Below are 25,990 nucleotides of genomic sequence, written 5' to 3' on the forward strand. Positions count from 1 at the left end.
CATCCTCGATGGATCGTCTTTTATTATTTTTACGCGTCGCGACAGAAATGATGATAAAAAACTGTACCTTGGGCCAGGCGTGCCTATTTTTCTAACGATGGCGGAATCACAATTTGTTCCCGCGTCTGGCAAAATAAATTCCAAAAGCGCCACTTTCACTTTGGATTTGGCAGACTGGCCAAACTCCGTGAAACTCCGGCGTCCGAAGGTCTCTGGTTGAGCAAAAGCAACGAAAACCTTGAAAGTCTTTCCTTCAACCCTCAAAACCTCCCAAACAACAAAAATGTCCATCAAGTGTGAGTAATAAATCCAGCAGGCAAACGACTATACGGCGATGGGAAGTCTTTACAACAACGCTCGACAATCGGTACTTTCGACGAGGGTAGATAAATGGGAATGAGCGGTGTGGGGAAATCGAGTAATTGGCGTAGGGTGTGAGAACATGTCGTTCATTCGCCGAGACTAGGGGTAGAATGGGGAGCATTAAACCACAAGATTATCGACCATGGCTATCCTCCATTCGATATCGATTATCCACGTATCATTATCGACACTAGACTGCCCATCGCCCGTTGTTGCGCATCCATCTCCATTGGTCAAGACTGACTTCTCATCTTTTTAGCCGCTGCCGCCGGTACCAAGTTCCGCATGTCCCTCGGTCTCCCCGTCGGTGCCGTCATGAACTGCGCTGACAACTCTGGTGCCAAGAGTGGGTTTCGTCAAATTTGGCGGTATTTGCCCAGTTGAGGAATATAGGCTGATTGATGGTTGCAGACCTTTACGTTATCTCCGTTATTGGTTTCGGTGCCCGACTTAACCGACTCCCCGCTGCCGCTGCCGGTGACATGGTTATGGCCTCCGTCAAGAAGGGTAAGCCTGAGCTTCGTAAGAAGGGTATGTATATTTTCATTTCCCCAGAATCGACTCGTCCTAATAATTTATTTAGTCATGCCCGCTGTTATCTGCCGACAGAGGAAGCCCTGGAGGAGAAGGGATGGTATCTTCCTCTACTTTGAGGACAATGCCGGTGTAATTGTCAACGCCAAGGGTGAGATGAAGGGTTCTGCCATCAACGGACCGTAAGTCGAAGCCATGTCATTAGTGACCTTCGTTGTACTAATGGGCATTACAGTGTCGCTAAGGAATGTGCCGACCTCTGGCCCCGTATCGCCTCCAACGCTGGTACCGTCGTCTAAGCGTATTTTAAGCGTATTTTAGATCGGGCTAGCAGGGGGTGTTTGTACGATGGCAACGAGCATGGATCGGGGCATGCACTTGGATCTCTCGCACTTATGAGTCGGCAGATGATGTTGTTATGGGCTGTGTAATGAATACTGACGGTTTAAATTGAAGAAGGTCAATGGACGAGCTGACTATATGGGATAGAAGAGACCGGACTGCTACTCGTTTGCGACGGTGGGCTCGAACGAACAGGAGACAAAATCTTTATCTGTTTTGGGCGACTTCTAATATCTACGCGCAATTTTTCGGGCATTACTGCAGAGGAATTGCTACACATTGCGTGAAAATAGGTCACTCATCAATGGCTTGGAACGAACAAATCCAGTATCCATAGGCGACTAAGCAGCTTGGATATCCGTAGAAGTTTATCGATTTTAGGACAGATGGAATGTGAGAATGCATTGTCTGGTTTCGTGGAATGGAACTGCAGTATGAGTTCATGAGACATGAGTCTGTTATCCATGGCACGACTAAGAACTGCCCATCACTCATATTGTTCGCCAGGATACCTGAATCTGAATTTTATTCAATGCGAACTTTGAAACCCGAACAACGAAAATCAAATATCATCTGCTTTACACTTAAGTACTCTCCATTGAAAGACTCAAAATTGCATCAGGACTTTGCAAGTTAACATATACAAGTAAGAACCCTACTAATGCATATGGACGTGTCCGTGAAATCCGATTACTAATCGTCCTTTGGATTGTAAGATTGACTGCTTTGAAAAATGCCTAAAACGAATGTCCAGTGCATCTTCAAGTATGAGCTGGGTATTGAGGATACCCCCACGATGGTGGTATCCTCTGTCGTCTGTATTTCCGAGGTTTGGCCGTCGAGTCGCGGATCTTGCCCTTCCTGATACTAACGATGTATTCCGCTCATATACAGCTAAAGGAGCGGAATATTAGCTGGCAAGCAAGATATAGAATAGGAACAGAATTCATTACCTTGCCTCAGCAAAAGTAAGATGGCTTTGAGTTGTTTATGGGGTATAGAATATTGGAGTGTGGTAGTATCAATGGTATAAGTAACGGTAGTATGGAATGCCAAGGTGAAGAGGTGGTTGTCCAAGAAGGGTGACAGGTCGAGAAAAGGAAGGACTGGTGGCAAGAAGGAGGGGAGAAAGCTAAGAACAAGGAGCACACCGTCACAATCGTCCCCATATATATGATATATATATATTCATAACTGAGTGGCCGGCAGGCATTGATCATCAACAAATTTCCATAAAATCGCGGAAAGCAACATTTCAAAATTAGCATGTTCTGAAGACCGAGTAATGAAATATGACGACGCACCCTTATCTTACTTCCACTTCACCAATGTAGTCTCAGATCAAGAAGCATGTCCCAGCCCAGGCTCAGGTGGCTATTTGTCCATCTGTCAAGATTAGCTAGCTCGTTCTCAGTTCATATATTGAAACTTCATTACCATCACTAAACATGGCGATCGGCCTGTTAGTTTCCGGTCCTCCGCTTCATTTTTATCCTCTTTTTCCTCTGCCCCTGAGCTTATTGGCATACATTTGCTAACTGTTGGGTCTGTTGGGATATTACATACTATAAAGGCAAAGAGAACAGAATTTAGTGAGGAAAACTGATATTCAAGGCTGCAGGTGTTGAATAATGTCGGTCATATGAACCAGTAATGGTATAGAGGGCCCGGGTGTAAGTTCAACTGAGTGCTTTACTTTTCCAACGTTATGGGTACACACATGAACCTCCGCTTCGCCTGATGACATATGTTGATACAAAGCCTTCTAACCTTATAAAACCTTGATGCCAAAATAGAACCCTACGATTCCCGCCAAGTACGTTCCCAAGATCACTAGCCACGATGATGCTATTAGTTGTCGGTCCAAAAATGATAAGTATAGGAAAACAACTACTGACATGCTTTCCTCTTCGGGTAACGCTTGACAGCGACAGTCGGAAGATAAATACCCATTACGTTGCAGTAGATGTGTGCGGACAGTGGGGGCAAGACAGATCCTTTAACACAGATGTCAGAGAGGTGCCTCCACCTTTTGCATACCCTTCAAAGTAATAGGTACGAACCTGTGCGGAGGTAGAGATAAGAGGCGAACCAGCCGAAGAGAGTGGTATATGTGAGCTGGAACACTGTCATAGTCTCCTATCAGTAAAGTATCTGAAAAGGTTCTGACAGAAGACTTACGAGTAGTCAAGATGGCCTGTAAAGCAGCTGCTCCATTCCTTCCATTCCTTTTGTACATTTCAAATCCGTGATGAGCGTGAGCTACACAGAAGGGGTCAATATCCATGGACATACCGAACACTAGAGGGCTATTTGACGTACCTATACCAAACCACATAGGGGTACCGAAGACCAAGGATTTCAAAGAAAGTCGACCTAGAAGTGACACAGCTAATATGGTAGATCTAAATACCATTTCCTCTGTCAGGGGGCCCTATGCGATTGCTCAGTAGTGTTTAGTCCTCAAGATACGCCGGTAGCTCTTACAACGATGTAATTTCTCACTTCTACCAAGCCAAATTCTCTTTTCAGAGTAGACCACAGAGTCTCTCCCTTCTTCCTCCATCCAATCACCGGCACCTCTCCACTTAAGTACATGGCATACAGAGGTCCTATCATCAATCCTGGAGTCAGTAGATAGGGCAGGGCTCGAGATGGCACAACGAAGCCTGTGGGAACTCCCAACAAAGCCATAGTAGGGCTGATAGCTTCTTTCCAGCTATAATGACCAAGCTGCTTCACCACATAGCACACCCCGCCGACGCTCAAAAGGGTAGAACAGGCAACAGCCCTCATTCGACGTTTGATGGTAATGGGGTGGTCCCGACTCCCAAGCTCCGGACCGAGGTCATGTTCGACTCCCAGGCCATCAGCATCTGTGGCTGAAATAGGTGGCAGAGGTTCAGTCTGCGAGCGAACGGTATTAGGGAATGGAGCTTTCCGAGGGTTTGGAGTAGATGTCCCGAAGAAATGCTGCGAGATATAGAGCGAACCAACGTAGGATGTTGTGAAGAGGAAGGACAGGGCGTGGGCAGTGCTCAAGGGAAGTCCCGATGAAAGAGCTGGTGGTAACGATAGTGAAGGGTCCATGTTCAAAGAACTTAGAAGATTATTGATGAGGGGAGTCAGCGAGTTGCAGAGCAAACAAAACAAAAGACAACACGACAAAACGATCGGTTCGGTTTCGCCAAGGTGTGCCTGATGATACTCGGCACGGCGGTGGCCGCCTTCATGGTGCACGCACGCATGATTGTTTGAGAATGAGGAGGACGGCGGAGGGATTGATTGCGGAATAAAATGTTCGTTGGGTACGTAAAAATAGTAGGTCTTCCATCGATCACCTGTACAAACAAATGATTCGTTAATTATTGTCCCAGCTTGAGTATTGTTATTCAGGAGATTATACATTGAGGGATAGACAGTCTTGCACTACAGTTCATTGGAATAATGTTGCTAGAAGAATATATGTGAGAACATGAAATGCATGCATGTGAAGTGCCAACCATAACAACAATGGCTGTTGTACTAAGAAGACCTAATAGGCATGCGGCCTCCCGCCCAAGGTTGACGCGCCTAAGATATTGGTTACCCGACTGGCCGGTCCTGCTGGTTTTGTTCGTTCTTTCGTTCATTCGCGACTCCTAAATTCTCAGTCGCCATAATCATCCAGCCTTGATCTCTATCTCTATCTATCCTAATCAAAGATACGTCATAATGTCGAATTTCTCGTCGACTCCGAACGCATCTACTCCTCCTCAATTCCAGCAACAACGAGTTCAACCTCAGCAACAAGCCGCTCCTAGCCAAAATCAGGCTGTGCCTTTTACGACATTATCAGCGTCTTCTTCAGTGCCGACACCTGTCGCTAGTGCTGTCGGAGTGTCTTCACCGACTTCTGGATCAATTTCTTCTCAGTCTGTTGTCGGCGGACCAACAGGGTCACCAGCTCCTCCACCTATCTCTAGTAACGTCAATGGTTCTGCAACTCCGGCATCCTCATCCACACCGGTTCCAGTACCTAACGTAAGTGCATCAGACACACAAGCAGCTATCACATCTGCTCCTATTACTACCTCCATCCCAAATGCCCAATCCAACACATCTGCCCCGATCTCGTCTTCTGGTCCCACCGCTGGATTGGCGGGGAATGCATCGACTTCGGCCGCTGCCGCTACTCAAACAGAACCCCAGCCTTCAAACCAAGATACTTTCTGGGCAGCGCGTAGAGAAGAAGAGATTGCTCGTCGCGATCGAAGCTTGGCGGAATTGTTGGTTATGCTAGATGGGTATAAGCCTCTTGTTCGTTTGTCCCTTCTCACTATAAGATATTTTACCATTGACGGCCTATATAGATCCCGGAAGAGGTCACCGAGTATTTCTTACAACGGTCCGGATTCGACTGTTCTGACCCCAGGCTGTATGTTTTTTTCATTTCCTTCAGCTCAAGCAGCGATTCATGGATTCTCTGTGTCAACTCTTCACTAACGGCCCGCCTAACGGCTCACAGGAAACGGCTCTTATCTCTTGTTGCTCAAAAGTTCATCTCAGACCTTTCAAGGGACGCCTTCCACTTCTCAAAACTGAGAGTCAATGGTGCGACGGCTGGTAGAGGTAGACCTGCTGCGGGTGTTGTACGTTTCGCGGTTCCTTTGCTCAGAGCATTCTTGTTGATGATTATTTTACATCCAAGCAGGACAGGAACAGAGTCGTTCTAACGATGGACGACCTCAGCCTTGCTCTTGGTGAACATGGAGTCAACCTCAAAGCTCCGGATTATTGTAAGTCCCGAGCTCAGCCATGGTTTGACCTCAGAAAAGGGTGAGCATGCTGATATAGGGTGGTTAGATCTGTAAACTCTAGTTTTAAATTGTTGTATAGGGCATGTATCCATATTGCACCATTCGGGTCTTATATCGCCAAAGCTCCTTATCGATTCAGCGGAAGTGCTGCTTCTAACTTCGATTCTTGAGATGATCTGACTCAACACCAGCGTGCTAGTAAAGAAAACGCTCATTCATACTTGACAGGGTACGTGAGACGACTAGACACGATTTCAATCCAAATGATCTTCCATTCCCCATGCCTCCAAGCGTCCCCTGGCTTCCAATACACTGCCCATCTCAGCACCACTATCAATACGCTGCCACCAGACTCTCAAAATCGCCACGCTCGTATTTCCCATAGGACTGCTTTTTAAATCAATCCCTTCCGACACATACATACTCAACGGTACCTTAGCCTTAGCTTCACGTTCACCATTCTTAACCACGGACTCATCGCGGTTACACATTTCGCCGAACCTCTCTAAACACTCTTGATGGGTAAGCACTAATATCACCCCCGAACCTGATCCGCCTACTAGGCCGGTAGCACCGGAAGAGGATCTCGAGGATGGGCGTCGGGGAAATCCGGGGCGGGGAAGGGCATGGATAAGGTCAAAAGGGTTGAAATTGCCAGTTGAGGAGGTGTAGGATGAAGGCGAAAAGGATGATAGCGGGGGGAGGGGAGAAAGAGGGGAAGTAGGTGAACGAGGAGCGGAAATGGAAGGTGCGTGAGTGTTGAGAAGCTCAGTCAACCATTCGTGCAATCTAGCTTTCACACTATTATAATTATCGGAAGAATGAGCAGTCAGCGAACTGAGAACAGTGTAAAGACTTACACATCGCCGTCCTCAGCTTTATGGGCCTCCAGATCATCCTTGACTTCATCCCAATGCTTACCTTCTGCCGTCCCCATGTATCTGGCGCCCAGACGGTCGTCAACATGCAATTGGGCTTTTCTACTAGGCTGTTGGGACAAAATCACTTTTGCTGTCTAAAAAGAAAGTTCCACAGAAGCAATATCAGCTTAGGACTTTTCCAGCTTTAACACACGATCTGGTGGTCAAAGATCGGTGAAAGGATGGAAGATGAAGCGAATGAGAGCAGAGGCGAGAGAAAGAAGAAACAACAGAATGGACAGACCTCTTGAGCCCTAGTCAATGGACTAGTCCAAGCTTCTGTGAAAGGTACTAAACGCAGGTGTTCAGCCAGCTTCTGGGCTTGAATGTACCCCCCAAGTGAGAGAGGGGCGTCGATGGTGCCTTGCACGAGGTTGGAGTTGTTGCTTTTATAAACCCCCGTCAGATTCAAGTCCGTCAGTATCACCGGTACCGGCAGGCATACATCACATGCGAATGGTCGTGCGTGCTTGTATGAAAAAGAGAATTATAAACGTACAGGCTGGTTTTGCCGTGTCGAACAAGGTAGAGCAACATCTTGCCGAGGAGCAGGGAGTAGCCAAACAGAGGGGTATTATGTTGGGTTGTATGATTGGGCGATTATCCAACAATGAGAATGCTAGTAATAGTGATAAGCTGCCTGAGGTATCCCAACCAATTGGTATAGGCCAAAATCCTTGCTGTCAAGAGCATGTATCTCGACGACTCTAGTTGTGAGCACTTCCAAGTTCCAACTTTGTGATGCTTATTTTATATAGGTCCATTTTCCGGCTTTGCAGTGGAAGATCTAAGCTTTCTTCAAGAAACAGGTTTGATCGCCGACGATTCTCACAATTGCGCCAATCCTTTCAGATCCATTCTTCAAGAGATCGTTTCCTTGATATCATCCGAGTCATTCCTCTCATTCCACCTTCTTCCAAACCTTCTTCCAACCTCGGAACGCATCCACTTTCGCACCAGTTAGTCTCCAAAACCTTTCTTCATTTCTTTTCGGTCACCTAAATAATCTGAGGACTAATTCTTCTTTTCATGGTGGTTAATCACCTATGAAGACAGAGACGATCATCCTTTCTTGGCCCCATACGTCCTTTTCTGGTTGAGAATTGTGGAATCTGTTTTGAATAAAAAGATGGAAGCCGCCATCTTCCCGGTGGCCATGTGTTCCTTGTTTCCCATCTTGGTTGAAACGTCCCAAGTAGGCAAAGTCATCGAACGTTTATTGTTTCTTGATATAATTAATATTCCACTGTTGAACGAACCTTGATCAGAGGAAAAATGCAGTGAGTGCCGAGTCGAAACGAGCAACAAGAAAAAGAAAAGCATGCATCGCCACGATTGTCTACACCACGCCTTCTAAAATCTACCACATCCGTCTCGCTTCCCTTTCATCTTCCCTTTTTTGACCCTTGAAATATCTATGTACAACCTTTCACGCCGTCCTCAGCCGGCTTTTGAGCGTTTTTATAAAAACATTTTAGATCCATCCTCGAACGGAATGGATGCTTTATATAGAAGTAATGTTAAGGAGATGAGGGAAGGAAGAGAGGCGGGTTCTTTACTGAGATTGAGGGAGGTATTGAGGGGGGAAGACAGATCGGGGACCGTACCATTCGCCCTTGAGCATCTTGGAGAAGTAGGCTCGGGGAATGACGTCCTTGGTGAGATGATAGAAGAATCTATGAAGAGGCATTATAAGCACTGACTCAAAAATATGTCACATGATAGACAGGATTAGACTTGGACTTACCGGTTAGGAACAGACTGGTCGACAAACTTGCCGAAAGTCTCCTTCCTCTCAGCACCATACTTGAACTCGGCAAGGAGCAAAGATCCGCGGCCGGTGAAGAGGGGGCAGGAAGTGTAACCGTCATAGATGGCGTCACCGATCTTGCCAGTCTCCATCAAGGTTACGAGGTTGTGGGTGAGGACGGGGGACTGGCCAGTGATGGCCGCGGCAGTCTTGGAGGTAGGGAGAGAGGAAGAGTCACCGAGGGAGAAGACGTTCTCATACTTTTTGTGCTGGAGAGTACCCTGGTCGACGTCGACCCATCCAACAGAATCGGCAAGAGGAGATTCCTTGATAGCCTTGAGAGGGCCCATAGGGGGGACGGCATGTAAGAGACCAAATTCCTTCTCAATTTTCTTACCCTTCTCCTCACCAGCGAGGACCTCGAAGACAGCGGTCTTGCTCTCGGGACGGATCTCAACGAGGTTAGTGTTGAACAAGGCATCAATACCCTTCTCCTGTCGGAGAGCGTCGAGAGCCTTGGAGTAATGGGGCACGGAGAACATGGTGGGCATACCGGTGATGAAGGTAGAGTGGTTTTTCTGGTTCTGGGACTTCCACCAGTAGTCGGCCATGTAGTTGATTTTTTGGGGAGCGCCGGCACATTTGATGACACCGAAGGGCTGGGTGAAGATGGCTTCGCCCTCACCCTTGAAGTCACGGATGAGGTCCCAAGTTTTGTCGACGGTTTCATAAGAGTAGATGGAAGAAACCCTGCTCTTGGAAGAGTCCGCGAGAGCAGCAGAGAGACCCTTGATGTTGTCCCAGTCTGTTTCACAAGTTAACTCTGCGTGCAGCATGGCATGAACTATAGAGACTCACTAATCTGGAGACCAGCGCCGACGATAAGGTAGTCGTAGCCAATCTTGCTCCCGTCTGCGAGGACGACCTGGTTAGCTCCAGGTTCAAAGCCGGCAGCGTTCTGAGGGATGTGGGCAAACTGGTTGCCGATGAGGGAAGAAACGGGTCGCCTGTAAGTCTCCTTGCTGGCAAGACCAGAGCCGACAAGAGTCCATCCTGGCTGATAGTCGTGATTCCTGTTGGCATCAACGATAGCGACGTCCCCGTCAGCGAGGGTCTTGCCCTGGGCCTTGAAGGCGTTGTACACCTGGTTAGCGGCGGAGAGACCGGCGGCACCTAGCATCGGACTCAGTTGGCATGATTGGTCTTTCCAAACGGGCAACACGACGTACCGGCACCAATAACGACGACCTTGTGCTTGCCGCCAGCAGAGGTAGAGGCGAGACGCGCGAGGGAAGGGAGAGACTTGGGGAGAGCAACCATTTTAGTAGGGGAGGTGTGAGTAAGGATGGAGATGAAATGCATAAAACCCGGTTTATTTCGCGCCACCATTTCGAGATGTAACAGCAGGGAACAGGGATCGGATAGACAAGGACACACTTTTTTGGGAAGAGTTTTCAGCTCCGAGCACGCAATCGCCTCCACATGCTCTGAATGCCACGTCAGGTGAGATGAAAGACGGAAGCAAAGCCACGTGGCATGAGGCACCCATTAAGAGGCAATCTGTCTAGACTCGACACACAAGCAACCGGCAACCCCTCCTCGGGCGGACCTCGTCCTCGTCGGAGGCCGAACGATGTCCGTGGAGGGGCTTGTGCGAGCCTACAATCTGTCCGTTTATTGTTGACGCGTCTCCACAGGGAGACGTAGATTAATAAGGTTCAATCAATGTATAGCCGTGATGGGCCTGGGCCTTGTTGATGCGCGTCAATAGATAGGTTTTGTTGTGGCGTCGGCGGTGGATATAGTTAATTTATCGCTCCATCAGCATCAACTGTCACCTGCGGTAGTGCGATCGAGTCAACCAGTCTGTGTATTTCAACCCCGCTGCCCACCATGGACCAGCCCAAAGCCCCGCCAGCCTTGCCAATAAATACCACAGCCACCGTTTTCCATCTTCCACACCTTGCAAAACTGTCCCAACGGCCGCCGCTACCAGCACCGCCCCTTTCGTCCAGCGATACCGACAAAGAAACCGCCGGCATAATGGGTCTCGTCGCAAGAGGCGGTAAGGAGGTCTGGCGCAGAAGCCTCGGTGGTCTCTGGACCACGGAGTCCAGGCCCAAAGACGATCTTTCCTCCCGGTCCTCCCGTCGAGCAAGTGTCGATTCCGCCCTTTCCACTGGATCCAGGACCAAGAGCCTCCTTTGCGCCCAGTCCGTCGATACCTCATCCATCCTCTATCCGACACTCACCGTCCATCCCCCACCGGTCCCGCACAACATTTTGATAGTCTCCCTTGCCCATGTCCCTTCTGCCCCGCAAACGCTCAGCAATGACGAGCTTTTCCAAATCGTGCTGCGGAGACTGGAGCCGTGGGTTGGCGAAGAGGGCGAGGGCGGATACGTTTTGATTATCCTTTCGGCGGAAAGATCGCCAGAAGAAAAGATGGCATTCGATGACAAATACAAGGCAGAAGCACGTAAGCTGCCTGGAGTAGCATGGTGGATCTGGAAGTGGAAGCGTCTCCCCCGCAAGTACGTATAAAAGGCCGTCGAATTCTCGTCGTTGGTTGACTTTTGCCTCAGGTATCGAAAGAATGTCAAACGACTTGTTCGTAATTTGCCTTATTCCGCAAAGCCCTGATTGATTTGTGTCCCATGTAGTACATTATCCATCCATCCTATTTCACTCGTTGTAAGTTGATACTTCCGCTGCCCCTACTTCATGTGTCCCGAATCCGAAGCAACTTCCAGCAAGTTAAAGCTTGTGGGATATGGCTCCATTCCTCATTACACCTCTTGTTAAGTACTTCACTAACGTTATCACCTAGCTCTCCTCCCATTCATAGTACCTTTGCTTTCGCCTAAATCCTACTCCAAGCTCTACCCCGTCCCGTCCCTGTTGGCGCTCTACTATGAGTACGGGGTCACACTCAAAGGCATCGACATCACTCTCCCGGTGCTCGAAGCCGAATCCCAAGCCCTCAAAGGCGATCCCGACCTCCTCTCGTTCGCCCTCACCCTTTCTCAAGTCCCGTTAGGAGAAGTCTCGAGACCAATGTTTAACCGGTCTTCTAGTAGTCAAAGCTCCTCACTTTGGGGGCTTCAGGCCCTCTCCTCAGTGGTTAGTACGGCGGCGTCTTACGTCGGCCTCTCCCGTACTAGCTTCAACGACTCTGCTGAGCGCCGCAGGGTCGTTGCGAGTGAGGGGTACTGGAAACGGGACTTGACCGCCTTGGTGGACGAATGCGGAGGTAAGGTCCCTCCTCTCTTGCTCACCTTGAGTAGAGTGATCCTGAGTGCGGGAATTTCCACCGAAGGGATCTTCAGGAGGGCTTCCAACGTAAGTTTTTCTTCCTGTATACGGTATGTTGGAGTTTAAAACACTGACTTCGTTTTAGTCACGCCACTTGGAGCTCCTTGTCGCCTTACTCTCGCTCCCTCTTGAAGATCAGGGGAACCCCTCTTGGTTCCAGCTCGCCCACGCGGATCCTCTGTTGCCCCCCAAGATTCTCTGCAAGTTCCTAGCCGAGCTTGCTTCTCCTATCCTCCGATCCGAACTCTACGACGTGATCCGTTCCATCGTAGAGCCTGGGGAGTAAGTCATCTCTTGTTTGTCTTTGGGTTTTTGCACACACTAACCAAACTTCCATTCAGCATCAAGGAACGCCTCTTCCCCCTCCTCCCTCCCTCCCACATCCTCATTCTACATTACTTGACCTATGTCCTCCACCGCCTGACCGCATTCGAGGATTCCACCAAGATGAACGCCCTCAACTTGGCCATCGTCGTCGCCCCCACCCTCATCTCCGGCCCTGACCCGCTTGAGGACGCCGGTATGTGTCTTGAGTCTGGCAAGAAGCTCCCTTTGGCGATGCTTGTGGCCGCGGGCAAGGCCCCGGAGGAGAGCGTCAAGGGTAAGGAGGTAGAGACGTCAGGCCAGGGGACGGTAGTGGGGATGCTGGAGTTGTGGATTAGGGAGTACCCCTCCGTCTCTGGCGACCTCGTTCCCGAGAAAATGGTCTGTCCTGTCTCTCCTGCTGGCCTTGCGGCTGCTGCCAAGCGAAAAGAGGCGGGCGAGCGCCGATCCATTGGGGAGAGGGAGTCTTATCCCAAGGCGAGAAAGCGGAGGAGTGGTTCCGTGAGGAATTCTTTCCTCGGTGCCTTATTCGCTGGGTCTGGTGGGAACAAGGAGAGCAGTGGGATGGAGGACGCGGTCGAGGTTCGGGAGGGTGTTGTTGGTGGTCCTTCTTCTGGCTCTGGTTCTTCTCCTTCCTGAACTGGCTCAGTTCTGTTGCCGGGCAACTGGACATTTTTCTTGCCCTTTTTTTGCTTTCCTTCCCTCTTTCTTCACCTTCCCTCCTTTCTATGGACATTTCCATCGTCATCAATCATCAGTGCGCTTCATTGTGTGTATTCAGTATAGTCTTGTAAAACTTGTTGTAATCGTAACGTTTTTGACCATTATCTGTATCATTTTCTGTTATTTAAGTGCCGTAATATGTATGATCTTACAAAGGATACAGGTTGTCGAACGATGGGAAGTTAAATAATTTATGGCCGTATATGTACAGCAGTCCGACGTACAGGACATCATCCCACGGCGAGCATATGTTCTTTCTTCTCGTCGATGGGTCTCTTCACGCCCACCCCCGCCTTTTTCAAGAGTTGAAAAGCAGGTCAGTCGGCAGATAATAAGAGCGTGTGCTAATTCAAAGAAGTAGACGAGACAGACGGGGTCAAGGTAAGGCGTGAGTTGGTAGGCGTAGAAACGAAGAATTTCTGTTTCATGGGAGCTATCTTATCAAGCCCTGAAAGAAGATCGTAGCCACGATTAAGGTCATCATGGTGGTCAAGTATGATGATGGTTATCTTCTGCTCTTTAAAATTCAGATTTCATGTTTGTCCACTTTTTAATAACATAAAATGAGAGGTGAAAACATGAACAGAGTGACGAAGAGAGTTGACTTCTTGATTTTAAGTTGTCGTTGGTTGTCGTGAGTCACCCTACCTTTTATTACACACCCGTTCGGTCCTTCATTCCTTGGCCATAGGTAATCCGTTCACCGATGATCTGCGAACAGCCAGTCGATCGGCGGTCTGTAGCCATCAATCATCAGTCACCTGTAGTCGTCATAATAATCACTGGGGCGAATTATTCATGTGTTCCCTGCTGCGTTTAAGGTTGGGGAAATTCATAAGGAGGGAAGAAGTATTTATTATATGTACTTAGCACATCATATAAAATATAACAGAACCGTTCAACGGCCGCCTATTCCATTAATTCATCGTTTCCTATTACTGATCGCTATTGGCTGCGTGCTATCATCTAATCCCGGGTTAATCGCCGACTGCTCAATCAGGCTTCTCGTATCCGAAGAAGATCATGCCGTTTTCCTCTTTCCTTCGTTCTGCCTTCTGTTGTTCTCCCGTCTTCTTCTTCACTTTTCTCGGCTTCGTCCATTTGCCGGCCGCATGACCATTGATCTGGGCAGCATGAAGCGTGTTGCATCTTGTAATACGTGGCGATAGATGATGGCCGTCTGCTTGGTGCCTCGTGCTTCATGCATGATCTGGTCAAGTTGCATGGCATGCGTCATACGACTTGGTTGACCGTCGTCGATCGACGATCTTAGATCTCGAGGGGGTTAGAAAAAAAAGGGGACCTGCGGCTACTCACGACCGAAGATTGGGCAACGGACGGAGACGGAGACAAGTGATTGTACGTTATTATCGCCGCATATCAGAGATCAGAGATCGGCGTTTTTATTGTTCAACTTATCTCGTCCGAGGAGACGCAACGAGGAGGTTGAGAGTTGAGAAAGCTGACGACTGAGAAGATGAAAATCTGATCTGCTCGGTCAACCAAAGTAATGTGGCATTCCATCCTCTGTCGTACCATGCCAAGTATTGCGGAATATCATGTGCAGAACGAATGAATGAAGATACCGTTGTCATGTTGCCGCAGCTCTAAACTCTGTCGATCTGCCGTCTCATGCATGAGCCGGCTTCATTACTGCGCTCTTTCACTCCCAACAAGTGGTGATCGTGGTCGATCAAGCACCATACATGTTCAGAGCGAAGGGGGTTCTCGTTACCAGAATAGACAAACCGCCAGCCGCCAGTGCCGCGTAACTCACGAGAGCAGCCACGACGTACTATCATCATTCAGTTATCTCCGTCCTATTATTATCGACCTTCCGTAATAATTTGTACACAGCATTCATCATTGATCTGTATGCAAATGATTCTTCAGGCTCCAGTTTGACAACAAAGACATTACGTAGTACTTATTCTCATAGCGGACGGAAGACGTTGTTGTAAATGCAAACCTCCTCCTAACTCATCAAACGTACATACAACAATCGAAGTAAGGACAGATTTGCTGAATGCCGCCATGCAAGTTAATCAGTCTGTGCCTTATCGTTAAATGTGAGCAAGTGACAGGAGACAGGGAGGCGAAGATTTGCTATACAGCCTACAATCTTCTTGGCACGGTCTAGCCCTAGATCAACAGGTGCTCGTCCAGTCAGTCAGTCGACGAGATACGGGTGTGTGTGGTGTGCGGTTGATCGCCTTCTGCCATGCGCTTTGTCTTCTTCGAATTCGAATTTGTGTTGTGGCTGGTGGCACTCCTTGTACTTTTCTATCACAAGATTGCGGCAGCACAAGTGGTGCCTGCGATACCGACGTGCATTCTCACTTATGAGTGGGGTCTATTGCCATTGACAATGCCAGAGAGACCCCAAAAATATCAATTCAGCATAGTACATGGGCATGGGTCCGGTAATACAATTAATAGTAGTGGCAGCAGTAGTCAGGGTCCTCCGACCTTCAAGTGCAATGTGCCCAATGCTTTTCTCACCACTCGCCACCATCATGTGTCCAGTATCCAAACACTAGTGGAAAATAGTAGATCTCGTTACTCGATGACTCACAAAATTGAAGCTCACTGGTGGCTACATTCTTTGAGCGCTTTCGTTTCAAAAACAGTGCAGTAAAAATGGAGGAGAGCACCCACCGAAGACAAAGGCTCCAAGAACGATTCCGGGTGGTATGACGTCGACGATCGACGGTCGCCGAAGGAGGTGTTACGCGGAGAAGAGAGGTCATTATTAAGGCTTATCCAGGCTTCATACTCAAAGACAAAAGAGTGGGATAAAGGCAGATTATGCACTTTATTAGCCAAAGCAGCAATTATTTAGCGCCAATCAGAAACATCGTTAGTAACAATTAAAGACTAATTAAAATGTATGCCTGAATGGTATTAAACGTCGCAATTGCGTACGACGATGACCTTGTTTGCTGCATGCCAACGGCTTCATATTTCCTTGTACAGTACGTATGACAAGTATTATCGCCCTGCACCCTGCTTGTCGCCTGCCGCCAGCGTATTGACCACGTGATTATGCCTCTTGACCCATGATTGCTGTCCGAGAGCATACATACCAACCAAATAATCCCAACAAATTTTTATATTATTATTGTTGCTGTAAATCACCGTCGTTCGCTACAAAGAAGAACGCACAGGTGATGAGGTATTACGTATGTATGTTTGGAGCTTGGACGGCACCATCTCTCTCGCTCACTAGTCGTCTTTCTTCATGAAGACGACAATTACAAATCCGCCCCTGAAAGAAAAAAGGATTATTAAGCCTTCACATGTATGAAGATCTTGTGGGTGTGATACAGATCTATCACTCGAGTAAGCCATCATAGCGCAGCGCATCTCGCACCACCACCACGATGGGATGATGAAGTTCGAATTCGCACTCTGTTGTACGACTACGTTTTTTATCACCAATCATGAAATGTGCCGTGTGGTGTCAGACCCCAGTAAATGCTAGGCTCGACACATGGAACTTCGTGCCTCGTCGGAGACGAGCCAATGTCCGTCGAGAGGCTTGTGTCGAGCCTAATTAAGTAAATGCCACTTCGTACTAGTTGATAGAGGACGACAGATTGTTGCGATGGTCGTAACGAAGGTGTGAGCCGCAGCGGTCGACAGAATGTTAGAACCACGATGTTCCTGGGCGATTCATTGGTTTTTGGCAAACAATATTTGGTGATGCGTCGATCTTCCAAGCTGATGAATGAATGCGAAGATGTTATATATGCACGTGAAAAGGAAGTCAGTTGTTGACGCCGCATAATCAAGCTGTTGTGCGACCTTCTTTTTTGTGAAGACTGCTCCGGCATATCAGGTTTTTCTGTTATTCGGAGATGCCATCGAAGCTACAACACAGCGTGCAATGGGTAGACGGTAAGGGATAGAACAAGGAATGATGGCGTCGTATTTGCAATAAATCGTTGTAAGTCAGGAGAAATGGTAGAAGATAGAAGGAAGCATAGGTTGCAGAGGCTTTATTTAACCCGAAATCAGAGGAGTATTCTGCTGGAAATAAAAAAAATGAAGACAACGATGCCGCAAGCGGCGAGTCGTAACCCGTACCTGTGAGTCTGTCACCCAGCCGCCAACTAAGCGGCGTATCACGAGCGGCTCTTAGCATTTTCGCCTGTACATCTTCTTTCACCCCTCGATCTTGCTCGTCTTGCCCGCGTCCCCTTTCCCCATCCCCAATTGCGGGCCCCACTGTGTCTTCTTCGGCGAGCTCGAATAGAGAATAGAGAAAATCCTCACCACTTCGTGTTGCATCCCTTAAGGTGGGGTGATGAGGCAGGTAGTAGTCGGTGGCGTAGGTAATTTAAATAAGATCGGTAAACGTATGTAGTAAGAGTTGAGATATATACGTCTAATACATATGAGAATTGATCCTTATATGGGAGATCTTTGAAAGCGTATGGAGAGATTTTTATACAATCCAGCCATGCTCTCTATGTGGTCTGTCTCCCTTCCTTCAACTTGCTTCCTTTCCGCCGCAAACATTCTATCTTTTAATGTTGGGACCCTACTATTGATGCATCTGGACAGGATACAGTGGTAGAGTGCAGCATCGTGCTTTGTAGAAAGCTCGTCTCCGACAGTGAGATACATGACATGTAGGTCAAGGAGGATAAGCAGGGAAAACTGCAAAAGACTGTTAATAAACCCGACGACGGCATCTTGATGAAGGCTGGAGGCGAAGAGCAAAGAGAAGAGAGGAAGGAAGTAGGAAGAGGTTAGGATCTTCACAGTACAAATACATACTGCATAGTATCTCTCTGGCTTCTGGACTTTTTCAGTCTCTTTTTCTTACCCAGTCAGTATGTGATGACTTTGACAACGCAAACAAGCGATGGTTGACGCGTGGACGGGTACCGAACGACACAATAAGCGCCGTTGTTTGGAGCAAGTTATGAGTTGTGAGATAGTCAGCAAAAGTAAAGCGGATCCGACTGGATGAAGTCTGGCCAAGAAAGAAAGAAGAGGAGAAAAATGGGAATGAAACGAAAAAAGCAATAACACATGGGTTAACGACGAAGAAAAACGAGAATGGTAAGAAACGCGAAACCGCCCGATCGCGTAGAGTTGCCCAATATCAAAGAAGCGCCGGCGTCGGGCGAGGGCGCTATGCCGCATCTCCCGTTGCTTGCATGTGGGAGACGTGATATGCGTACTATGTGGCGAAGAGAAGGGTTCACATAGCTAGAAATTTCGATTCAGTTGCAACAGCTTCTACAAGTTTCGACGAAGCGATGTACTTGGAAAGCTCCTTTCCTTGACTGCAAGCCGAGTAAGAAAATACAAAGCGTTGGCAGTAAGCGGTCAGGTGCCGGGGGCCAGTATGCGCCAGTACCCATGACGAAAGACGAGCAAAGACTCAGGAGTCAGGAACGTAACTGTGCGCCCAGCTCTGAGAACCAAATCACGAATCTCGAAAAAGGACAGAGAGGAACACCGGCTGCCGCTGCAAGAAAACAGGAACGGTGGAGATAAATGAGAAAGGGTCTGCTACTCAGGGCGGGCGTTCTATAGTCCTTAACAATGGGACCTGAAATGCGGAGTGGCAGCGAGTGGAGTGGGCAGGTGGGCCCGAAGTGAAGTGGTAAAAGTAGATGGCCTGGGTGTTAGGTGCAGAATGTTGGACGGAACAGCGGAACACACACGGAACACCGACCTGAATTGTCGAGAATTGTCGTCTTTGAAGGTGGATACTAATAATAAGCGGCCAGTAGCTGCTTCCTTCTTGAGCCGGTTGTAGAAAGCCATGTGATGATCATGGTGGGGAAGGAGGGAATAACAGCAGGTGGGGGAAAGGAGGCACGCAGGAGATAGAAGACAGAAAAAGGACTGATTATGGCTTATTAGCACTCAATGTAAGCCATGGTGACGAGCGAAATTTGCAATGGATGGTAATATGATGCCAAGTTATCTCTCTGCCTGTTTAACCTACGTTCTACCTAGCTGACTAGTTCTTGCTTTTTGATATCTGATGTAAGGATGCTGGTTGGCAGACACTTATCCGACCCTGAAATTTGTACCTCCATATTCGGCCCTCCACCCTTTTTGGCCGATTCCTGGAGCCAAGGAGAAAATAGGAAATCTAGCTTCATCTTAGCGTTCAAGTGTCGTAATCAGGACGTTCGTTTTGTACCAACCTTCCAGCGCATCGGCCAGCGACGGCATACCCCAACAGAATCACTCTTCTACAGTCGTCTTCCTCAGATCCGGAACATCACCGTGCAACGGTTTGGGGGTTCCGGATCTCGATTCTCCGGTTCTCGAGGAGGTTTGGATCGGGACAACGATAATTTAATTACGTAATGGGGCTTTTACTGGTTGCGTCACAACATATCTATGGTCAGACGGGTCAGACTCACTCAGTGTGCATGCCAGTTATTAGAAGATGATTATAGAAACTGTAGACAGATGGGACGGCAGACAGCTACGCGTCAGAAATTATTTTATAGAATGCATTCCGACCTTCAGAGGAACTCAGTTGCGCGCCTATTGATAATAGGCTCCCGGTGACTCTATGGGCCTTCCAAAAACCTATGGACTTGAGATCCGGAAGTTGGCCCCCCAAGAGGTTCCGGATCCGGATCTGCCCAAATGTCCGGATCTCAACTGTCTGTACGGTGGCAGACAACCTGAATGCACCCAGAAGGGTTCCGGATCTGCCCAATGTCCGGATTTGAAGGTTCCGGATCTGAGGAAGACGACTGTATTTCGACAATCTCATTTCTCGCAGTTGTAATTAATAAATTTCCAGTTTAATCTCCTATATACAACGTATTTCATAATCATCATCATCTGGCCTGTGCTATTCTGTTGATCTACTAGGCGCAACACCTGGCAGACAATATATCCGGTCCCCCATTTCATCCTTATTCGCCCTTTATCACGTCGAGTTCGGCCTAGTGCGACTCATTCCAAGGATACAAGTTATCGACACCAGTTCACAATATCCGTCATCCATCAACTTCAAATAGCAACGGGATCCCCACTTCGGCTGCCTTGCACAAGCAGTAACCTCCCATCCAAGCTTCTACGACCTCATACTCGTCGCTGGTCGCATCTAATTCTTCATTCTCCTCCCAACGTTCCCATACCGTCCTCTCGTCTCCGCAGTCCCTGTATCAGTCATTTGTTAACATTGTGAGCAAGGATTAGTGGTGCGAACAACTTAATTGGCGAAGAAGTCAGGTACGTAATTCAAGACTCTATTTATCCATTCCTTTGACTGTGTCATGGCATGTGGATTGTGTTCGCTGGTTCTTCTGCTTGTCAATTATTATGGCATTGGCAGAAACCCGAAGGAGGGCTGGGGTCACTCAGCATAGAGAGGGCGCCATTTCTACCCCACGAATTGCGGCCATATCGTTGAGATAGATACCGGAATTTGAAAATTATTATTCTCTTATCACGGAGCTCTCTCGAAGACGTTCCTGGAAGCTTCTTCCAGTTGGATGCTTGGGCGTGTTTATTCTTCCTTTTATATCCCCTTCCATCCTTTCTGCCTGTCCCTCCTTTTATGCTGTGGGAAGCAAAAGCATGGATTTCAACCTGCCCCTCGCCGTTCTTCTCCTTTATCGGCCTCTTTATGTGGTCGGTTTGGGCGGCGGCGCTCAAGCCTAAGACCTGACCTCCATTATACTGTTGTAGGCACTTACCTTACTAGCTTGTCGGCGTGATGAGTTGGAAGGGATAGCATTGTTGCGTGGCGTTTAGCAGGAAGTTGCCGATAGAGATGCTGCAAAGAGGACTGGATGGGTGAATTGGCCAGCACAGCTGGCGACTGTCCCGTGGTGTTCTTTTCGTTTTATCTATCCTTATCCCTGTATATTTCTGTAAAGAGTGTAACTGATTGACATCGACTAGCTAGTTGTGCTACATTCTACGTAAAGAAAATTGTGTACATCGAATCTGTGATCTGCGAAGATCGTAATCCAGACCTAGAGACAGAGAGCAGTACGTGAATGGCACTGCTTATTGTCTAATTCAGTTCTATTTGGAAGTGCACAGTATGCTAACGGGGTACCAGACATCCTTTGTTGTATAGGACACCTTGAAGGAAACGTTTTGACCGGTGTGCGAGGTTTTCGGGGCCTCGTATATCTCGATCGTGAGTACAGGTCACTGCATCCATCTCTATCTGCGCGCGTTTTCCCGCTCTTGTGTTTCGTTTTGATGATATGAAAGTGGTCCAAGCGTGCCGATTCATGTTGAGGAGTTGTGGGTCAGCTGAGAGAATGTCAGCATCGTCCCCGCAATGTCAAGGCGCGTGGACGCGTGTTTGTTGTAGAGAAGCTTGGTGCTCAGCTGCAACTGGAAGCCGGCGCGCGGATGGGTTGCCATTATGGTCTGACCTATGAAGACTAGGGCCACAGTTAGGTCCACCAAGACCGGCAATCGGCTCGATCATCCAATGCCTGCGTACTTCGTTAGTTATGATATAGTCTTCGAGCAAAAAGCTGAGAAGTTTCTCCTTTCCTACGCTCTGCGCGCAGCCTCGGTGTTGAATCTGGAGCGCATGACTTTGGAAGTGTCGGCGACAATTGATTTTTTGAGAGCTTTGGGGTCAAGAGCAGGTTACGATGGGAACAGCAAGGATCAATCACGTTGGTACCGGCTTGTCTGCAGCCTGGGCCGACCACTTTACCGCGCGCATACGTCGTTGGCCATCAATAGCACATACGTGCAGAATTGATCTCGATGTACATCGTCCGGCCTTTTTTTTATCTTGAGCTTCTCCTTCCTATCTTCTTATCATTATAGGCTAGATTTCTTTTCATCTTTCCTATTGCGTCTGTGGCTCCTTGTGCTATACACGTCCCACGATCTGTACGTTATATTCTCGTAATAGAGATCTATGGGCGTCAAGCCGCATTTCAGTTACCAGCGCCTGGTATTCGACGGCGCACGGTGACATTTGAGATCCTTCTTTTTCTATAATCGATCTGGTTTTTTTTCTTCTGACTGATTTTATTTGCATATAATTGGGACAATGAAGCTGACATGTTGCTGCCTCAGCTCGGACAAAGAGCGAGCAGCTACTTCAACGGGAAGCTTTATAATAACGAGACAGTTGCGGATTGTAATAGGTAAGTCTTTAACTTCGATCGTTCTTTTGGCCACCACTCCACAGCGTCCAGCTGATTTGTCTTTGTTTCATTTTTTTTTCATCTCGTATGGTATCGTTCTTAGACAGAACGTTACATTAAGAACCTGTGTAGATTTTTTTTCCCGCACAATAAGAGGTGAGTGCTTGTGACTTTCTCCCTTTGCAGCTGTCAGTCACCATTCAAGAGCTTGTTCCTCGTGTCCCGCCAACAATATTTGTGTGGTTCCATCCCTATGTTTATTTTCGTTCTCTAGTTCTCGGTCGACTATCTCTGAGTGCGTCCAAATATGGCCGCGAAAATCTTGATAGGATATTTGCTGGAATCGAAAATCAAACTTTGAACTTTATGGGGAAAGTCCCTGAAAGTGCCGGGTTTGGAAAGTGCCGGGTTTTATCGCATCCTGCATCTCAGCCGCGGATACGCGGTTCTTTCCTTTTTTTTTTTCCACCCTTGCCGCCTCGGGCTCTTTGCGCCCGTTGTTCGCCTTCGGTTATCTGCACGTGCTATTGAGGGAGGCGTTGTTTGCAAGTGCAAAGAGCGCGTTGTGTACGGACGACTGGGTCCGGTGGCAACGGCTATCTGAGGCTATAATATGTCGTGTCAGATGGCGAGCGGCCTTGTAAGAGGGCGCGGTTGTCACCATTCTGTTGCGAACCGTTCTCAACAATTTTTCTTTCACCTTCTTACCCTTACTTAGCTGTTCTTTTTGGGGCCGGGCTCTCAGCTTATGTTTACTTGACAACTATCAGAATTGCTGACAGGGTTTAGATATTTTTTGTCCCATTCACTCCCCCTATTCTAAAGAAAAGACGATTCCGCATCCGTCTTTTGAGATCAACCGCAGATCACTTTGCTTCTCTTCTTCAATTTCTCATCAAGCGTTAGTCCTCAATTACTTTGTCACAGCTATCCTTTCCGACATATTCCTTTCAGCATGTCCGCTCCACCCAGCCCACCATGCAACCTCGACCCTCCCTTCCGGGGTTACATCGAGACCACTTTTGACGCGTTACTTGTGTTTGAGGCTGCTAGGCGAGGGATGATCCCTCGAGTCACGAGGAGATTGATAGAGCGGGAGCGAGCGATGGTCCAGTCGGGAGCAGTATTTGTGTTTGACGAGCACGAGAGTGGTATCAAGCGATGGACAGATGGGTTGGTTTGGAGTCCAAGTAGAATCTTGAACAACTTCCTTGTGAGTCCGCTTTCGCATTCCTTTTCAATATAGAACTCATCGTTAAATGTCATTCAGGTGTACCGCGAAACCGACAAGCGTTCTGCTAACGCCAAGAATTCTGGCTCCCCAACCACTCAAACATCTCCCCAGAACACCTCATCGGCTCTCAGCAAGTCTGTTGGCTCTACCAGATCCGATGCTCAGTCAGAAGTTTCAAGCACCAACATTGGATCCGACACTACGAGCGGCATGGTCGACCCTCCACCTTTGGGACAGGGAGCATTGGCTAGGCCAAGGAGTGCGAGTGAGGGTGGCGGTTCGATTGATCGGTTGAAGGAGAGGCAGCTTGTGGGGAGTTTGACTAACAGCTACAAGTTTAAAGAGAATGGTTTGGTTAAAAAGGTGAGTCCGGTTGTACTTCGCACACTGTATTATAAGCTGATTGGTGAACAATAGACTATGTCTGTGTCTGTTAATGGCTTTGCCCAGCACGTTGTTTCGTATTACGCGATCGATGATGTCATCTCTGGCAAGCTTCGAACACCTTCATCCATCCCAGAACTTGCTTCGCTGGAGATCAGCCCTGAATATTTGCACAAGCAAAACTTCAGGTTTCCTCCGCAAGTAGAGGTTGGTCCTGATGGCATCCCCCGATACAGGTAAGTAAACGTACCGATGCAGCCGTGCCAGACGCTAATCTACTTTTAGAGGCGAGCCCGAAGAACCCCAATCTCCTCATACCCCCGCCAGCAATTACTCTTTTCAGACTTTTCATCAACAGCAGCAACAACCTCCATCGACAACTAGCGAATACTACGAAGTCCCTTCTTACAATGCCGGCTCTATCCCAGCTCATCAACAGATGCACCGCATTGGATCCCCCCGCAATCGACCAATGAGCGTCCCTATGCCTATACCTCTCCCTTCCCCCGCGCATTCCATTCAAGGGTCATCGTACATGGGCCCCGGCAGCGCCGGATCAGGGTTCTACGAGTCGCCATCAGTTAACGGTATGCACTACGCCCCACCACTTGTTCGACAGAGCTCTTCTAGCAGTGTGACAAGTTCAACGTCGGCGATCCGTCCTGGTAGCTCAGCTAACCGGCGGTACGCTCCTTATGGTGGCGGACCAGCGGGCCCGGGAAACAGAGGTTCAACCGGGCCTATGCAATATCAACACGGTCACCAGCGCCGACAATCTGGATCTGACTCTCAAGACAGTTCCTACCCTATTGACGGTAACAACCCAGCTAGCTACGATGTGAAGCCCAGCATTGCCCCTTACTATACCGGTCCTCCTTCTGGGGGATCTGGTACATTCACATTCTATCCCCCTGAGAATGCTTCTTCTATCGAACCGCCGATGGCATCACCCACATATGCTTCAGCTGGCTACGGCCCCTGGCAGTCTATGCATCCTTCGCAAAATACGCGTTTTATGCCTGCGCGACATGATTATGCCGCTGGACCGCCTTCTATCCCTCTCGGTCCTCCTCCACCTGGACATGGCCACATGCACGAAGCACCTTCATCAGCAGGCAGCGGGTCGAGTGATGGGCAGCAAGGCCAGAGCCAGGATCAAGGGCAAGGGCAGTCTCAACCTTCTCAAGTTCATGCGCCTCCACAGTTGATCCATTCACAACACCAGCAGCAACAGCAGCACCGATCATGGGCTTCTCAGAGTCATGTCCCGCATGCACCTGGATGGGAGCTGAGTGGGACGCCGTCCCCTAGCTATGGAATGCCGTCGGCGATCCACCAGGGGCATGAAGATTGGAGGCAAAATGCCGGAGCTATCGCCTAATGTCATTGGTTATTGAAGCAAGTCTGGTGGTGGGGGATGAGAACAGGGTGTAAACCCCTTTTCTGGTTGTTCCGGGAGATTTTGGGTCAAAGTGTGATGTGCTTTTCTTTCAATGATGTATGTAACTTTTCGCAATCACTTTCAATATTGTTGCGATGATTTTCTTGTGCAATTACTCTTTCCTTTTCCTCCATAGGTTCGTTAACTGGGCAAACACCTTTATTCATTCCTGTCTCTTGAAACTAGCATTATAACTTTTCCGTGCTCTCTTTTTTTCGCGTCCGTCGACACACATACATCGGTTTATATCGAAGACAAGATTGAATAGAAAGAGCTCCCGCGTTTTTTTTACACTGGAGGAGGAAATCCCTCGGGCTCTTATTGCCAATAAATGTTGACCTTGTGAAAACCATAAATTAGCATGGTGGTAACGTACGAAATTGTCTCAGTTATCGGATGTACTACTGTAATATGCACAGTATCATAGTACTTTATCAGACACCTCGTTGTTGAGCTCTCGAGCGGTTCAAAATAGTAGTAACACCAACTACTACAGCTCATTGAAGGGCAGCATCAATACTCCCTGCTGTGAGACACAAATTCATATTAACGAGGTCAAATGAAGGTTAGCTTAGCTTGAGTCTACCTAGTTTGCCCACCGTTTCCGTCGTCAAGTTGTTACATTATTACCAAGTAAGCTTAAATGTATTGAAGATTGCGGGCCAGCTCTCTCGTTCGTTCTGCAGGGGAGGGGTTCAGCATGATAACTTTACCTTGCTTACGATTATCGATCATGACT

At 48.3% G+C, this 25,990-nt stretch overlaps 7 protein-coding genes across 7 annotated transcripts; 4 read left to right on the forward strand and 3 right to left on the reverse strand.

Moving 5' to 3' along the window:
* The first annotated feature begins 208 nt into the window (after positions 1-208).
* On the forward strand, positions 209-1,674 carry CNK03100 (60s ribosomal protein l23, putative). Its single transcript, XM_567903.2, has 5 exons — positions 209-296; positions 623-709; positions 775-894; positions 947-1,079; positions 1,133-1,674. The coding sequence occupies exons 1-5, from the start codon at positions 284-286 to the stop codon at positions 1,194-1,196; spliced, it is 417 nt and encodes a 138-aa protein (XP_567903.1). The 5' UTR covers positions 209-283; the 3' UTR covers positions 1,197-1,674.
* Positions 1,675-1,869: 195 nt separating this feature from the next.
* On the reverse strand, positions 1,870-4,513 carry CNK03110 (prenyl-dependent CAAX protease, putative). Its single transcript, XM_567754.2, has 9 exons — positions 3,727-4,513; positions 3,562-3,673; positions 3,421-3,501; positions 3,303-3,365; positions 3,138-3,236; positions 2,677-3,072; positions 2,544-2,613; positions 2,193-2,433; positions 1,870-2,133 (listed from the first exon to the last, which is right to left on the reverse strand). Exons 1-6 carry the CDS (start codon positions 4,327-4,329, stop codon positions 3,011-3,013), a joined length of 1,020 nt encoding a protein of 339 aa, XP_567754.2. The 5' UTR covers positions 4,330-4,513; the 3' UTR covers positions 1,870-2,133; positions 2,193-2,433; positions 2,544-2,613; positions 2,677-3,010.
* A 370-nt stretch (positions 4,514-4,883) lies between these two features.
* On the forward strand, positions 4,884-6,133 carry CNK03120 (hypothetical protein). Its single transcript, XM_024658106.1, has 5 exons — positions 4,884-5,538; positions 5,592-5,656; positions 5,747-5,870; positions 5,933-6,017; positions 6,085-6,133. The coding sequence occupies exons 1-5, from the start codon at positions 4,954-4,956 to the stop codon at positions 6,090-6,092; spliced, it is 867 nt and encodes a 288-aa protein (XP_024513749.1). The 5' UTR covers positions 4,884-4,953; the 3' UTR covers positions 6,093-6,133.
* A 114-nt stretch (positions 6,134-6,247) lies between these two features.
* On the reverse strand, positions 6,248-7,768 carry CNK03130 (hypothetical protein). Its single transcript, XM_024658107.1, has 4 exons — positions 7,458-7,768; positions 7,203-7,344; positions 6,899-7,053; positions 6,248-6,839 (listed from the first exon to the last, which is right to left on the reverse strand). Exons 1-4 carry the CDS (start codon positions 7,493-7,495, stop codon positions 6,293-6,295), a joined length of 882 nt encoding a protein of 293 aa, XP_024513756.1. The 5' UTR covers positions 7,496-7,768; the 3' UTR covers positions 6,248-6,292.
* Positions 7,769-8,280: 512 nt separating this feature from the next.
* Positions 8,281-10,070, reverse strand: CNK03140 (Sulfide:quinone oxidoreductase, mitochondrial precursor, putative; the record flags this gene model as incomplete). The annotated part of the gene is made up of 4 exons (XM_567904.1): positions 8,281-8,634; positions 8,706-9,513; positions 9,567-9,881; positions 9,938-10,070. The coding sequence occupies 4 exons, from the start codon at positions 10,068-10,070 to the stop codon at positions 8,514-8,516; spliced, it is 1,377 nt and encodes a 458-aa protein (XP_567904.1). The 3' UTR covers positions 8,281-8,513.
* A 462-nt stretch (positions 10,071-10,532) lies between these two features.
* On the forward strand, positions 10,533-13,204 carry CNK03150 (hypothetical protein). Its single transcript, XM_024658108.1, has 6 exons — positions 10,533-11,242; positions 11,294-11,318; positions 11,372-11,402; positions 11,539-12,050; positions 12,109-12,305; positions 12,365-13,204. Exons 1-6 carry the CDS (start codon positions 10,602-10,604, stop codon positions 12,984-12,986), a joined length of 2,028 nt encoding a protein of 675 aa, XP_024513794.1. The 5' UTR covers positions 10,533-10,601; the 3' UTR covers positions 12,987-13,204.
* Positions 13,205-19,868: 6,664 nt separating this feature from the next.
* On the forward strand, positions 19,869-25,672 carry CNK03160 (cAMP-independent regulatory protein, putative). The gene is made up of 9 exons (XM_024658109.1): positions 19,869-20,294; positions 20,974-21,059; positions 21,133-21,213; positions 22,122-22,192; positions 22,296-22,348; positions 22,982-23,405; positions 23,463-23,789; positions 23,844-24,046; positions 24,096-25,672. Exons 6-9 carry the CDS (start codon positions 23,148-23,150, stop codon positions 25,189-25,191), a joined length of 1,884 nt encoding a protein of 627 aa, XP_024513795.1. The 5' UTR covers positions 19,869-20,294; positions 20,974-21,059; positions 21,133-21,213; positions 22,122-22,192; positions 22,296-22,348; positions 22,982-23,147; the 3' UTR covers positions 25,192-25,672.
* Positions 25,673-25,990: the final 318 nt, after the last annotated feature.

Source organism: Cryptococcus neoformans, assembly GCF_000091045.1.
Source record: "Cryptococcus neoformans var. neoformans JEC21 chromosome 11 sequence".
Taxonomy (NCBI): Eukaryota; Fungi; Basidiomycota; class Tremellomycetes; order Tremellales; family Cryptococcaceae; genus Cryptococcus; species Cryptococcus deneoformans.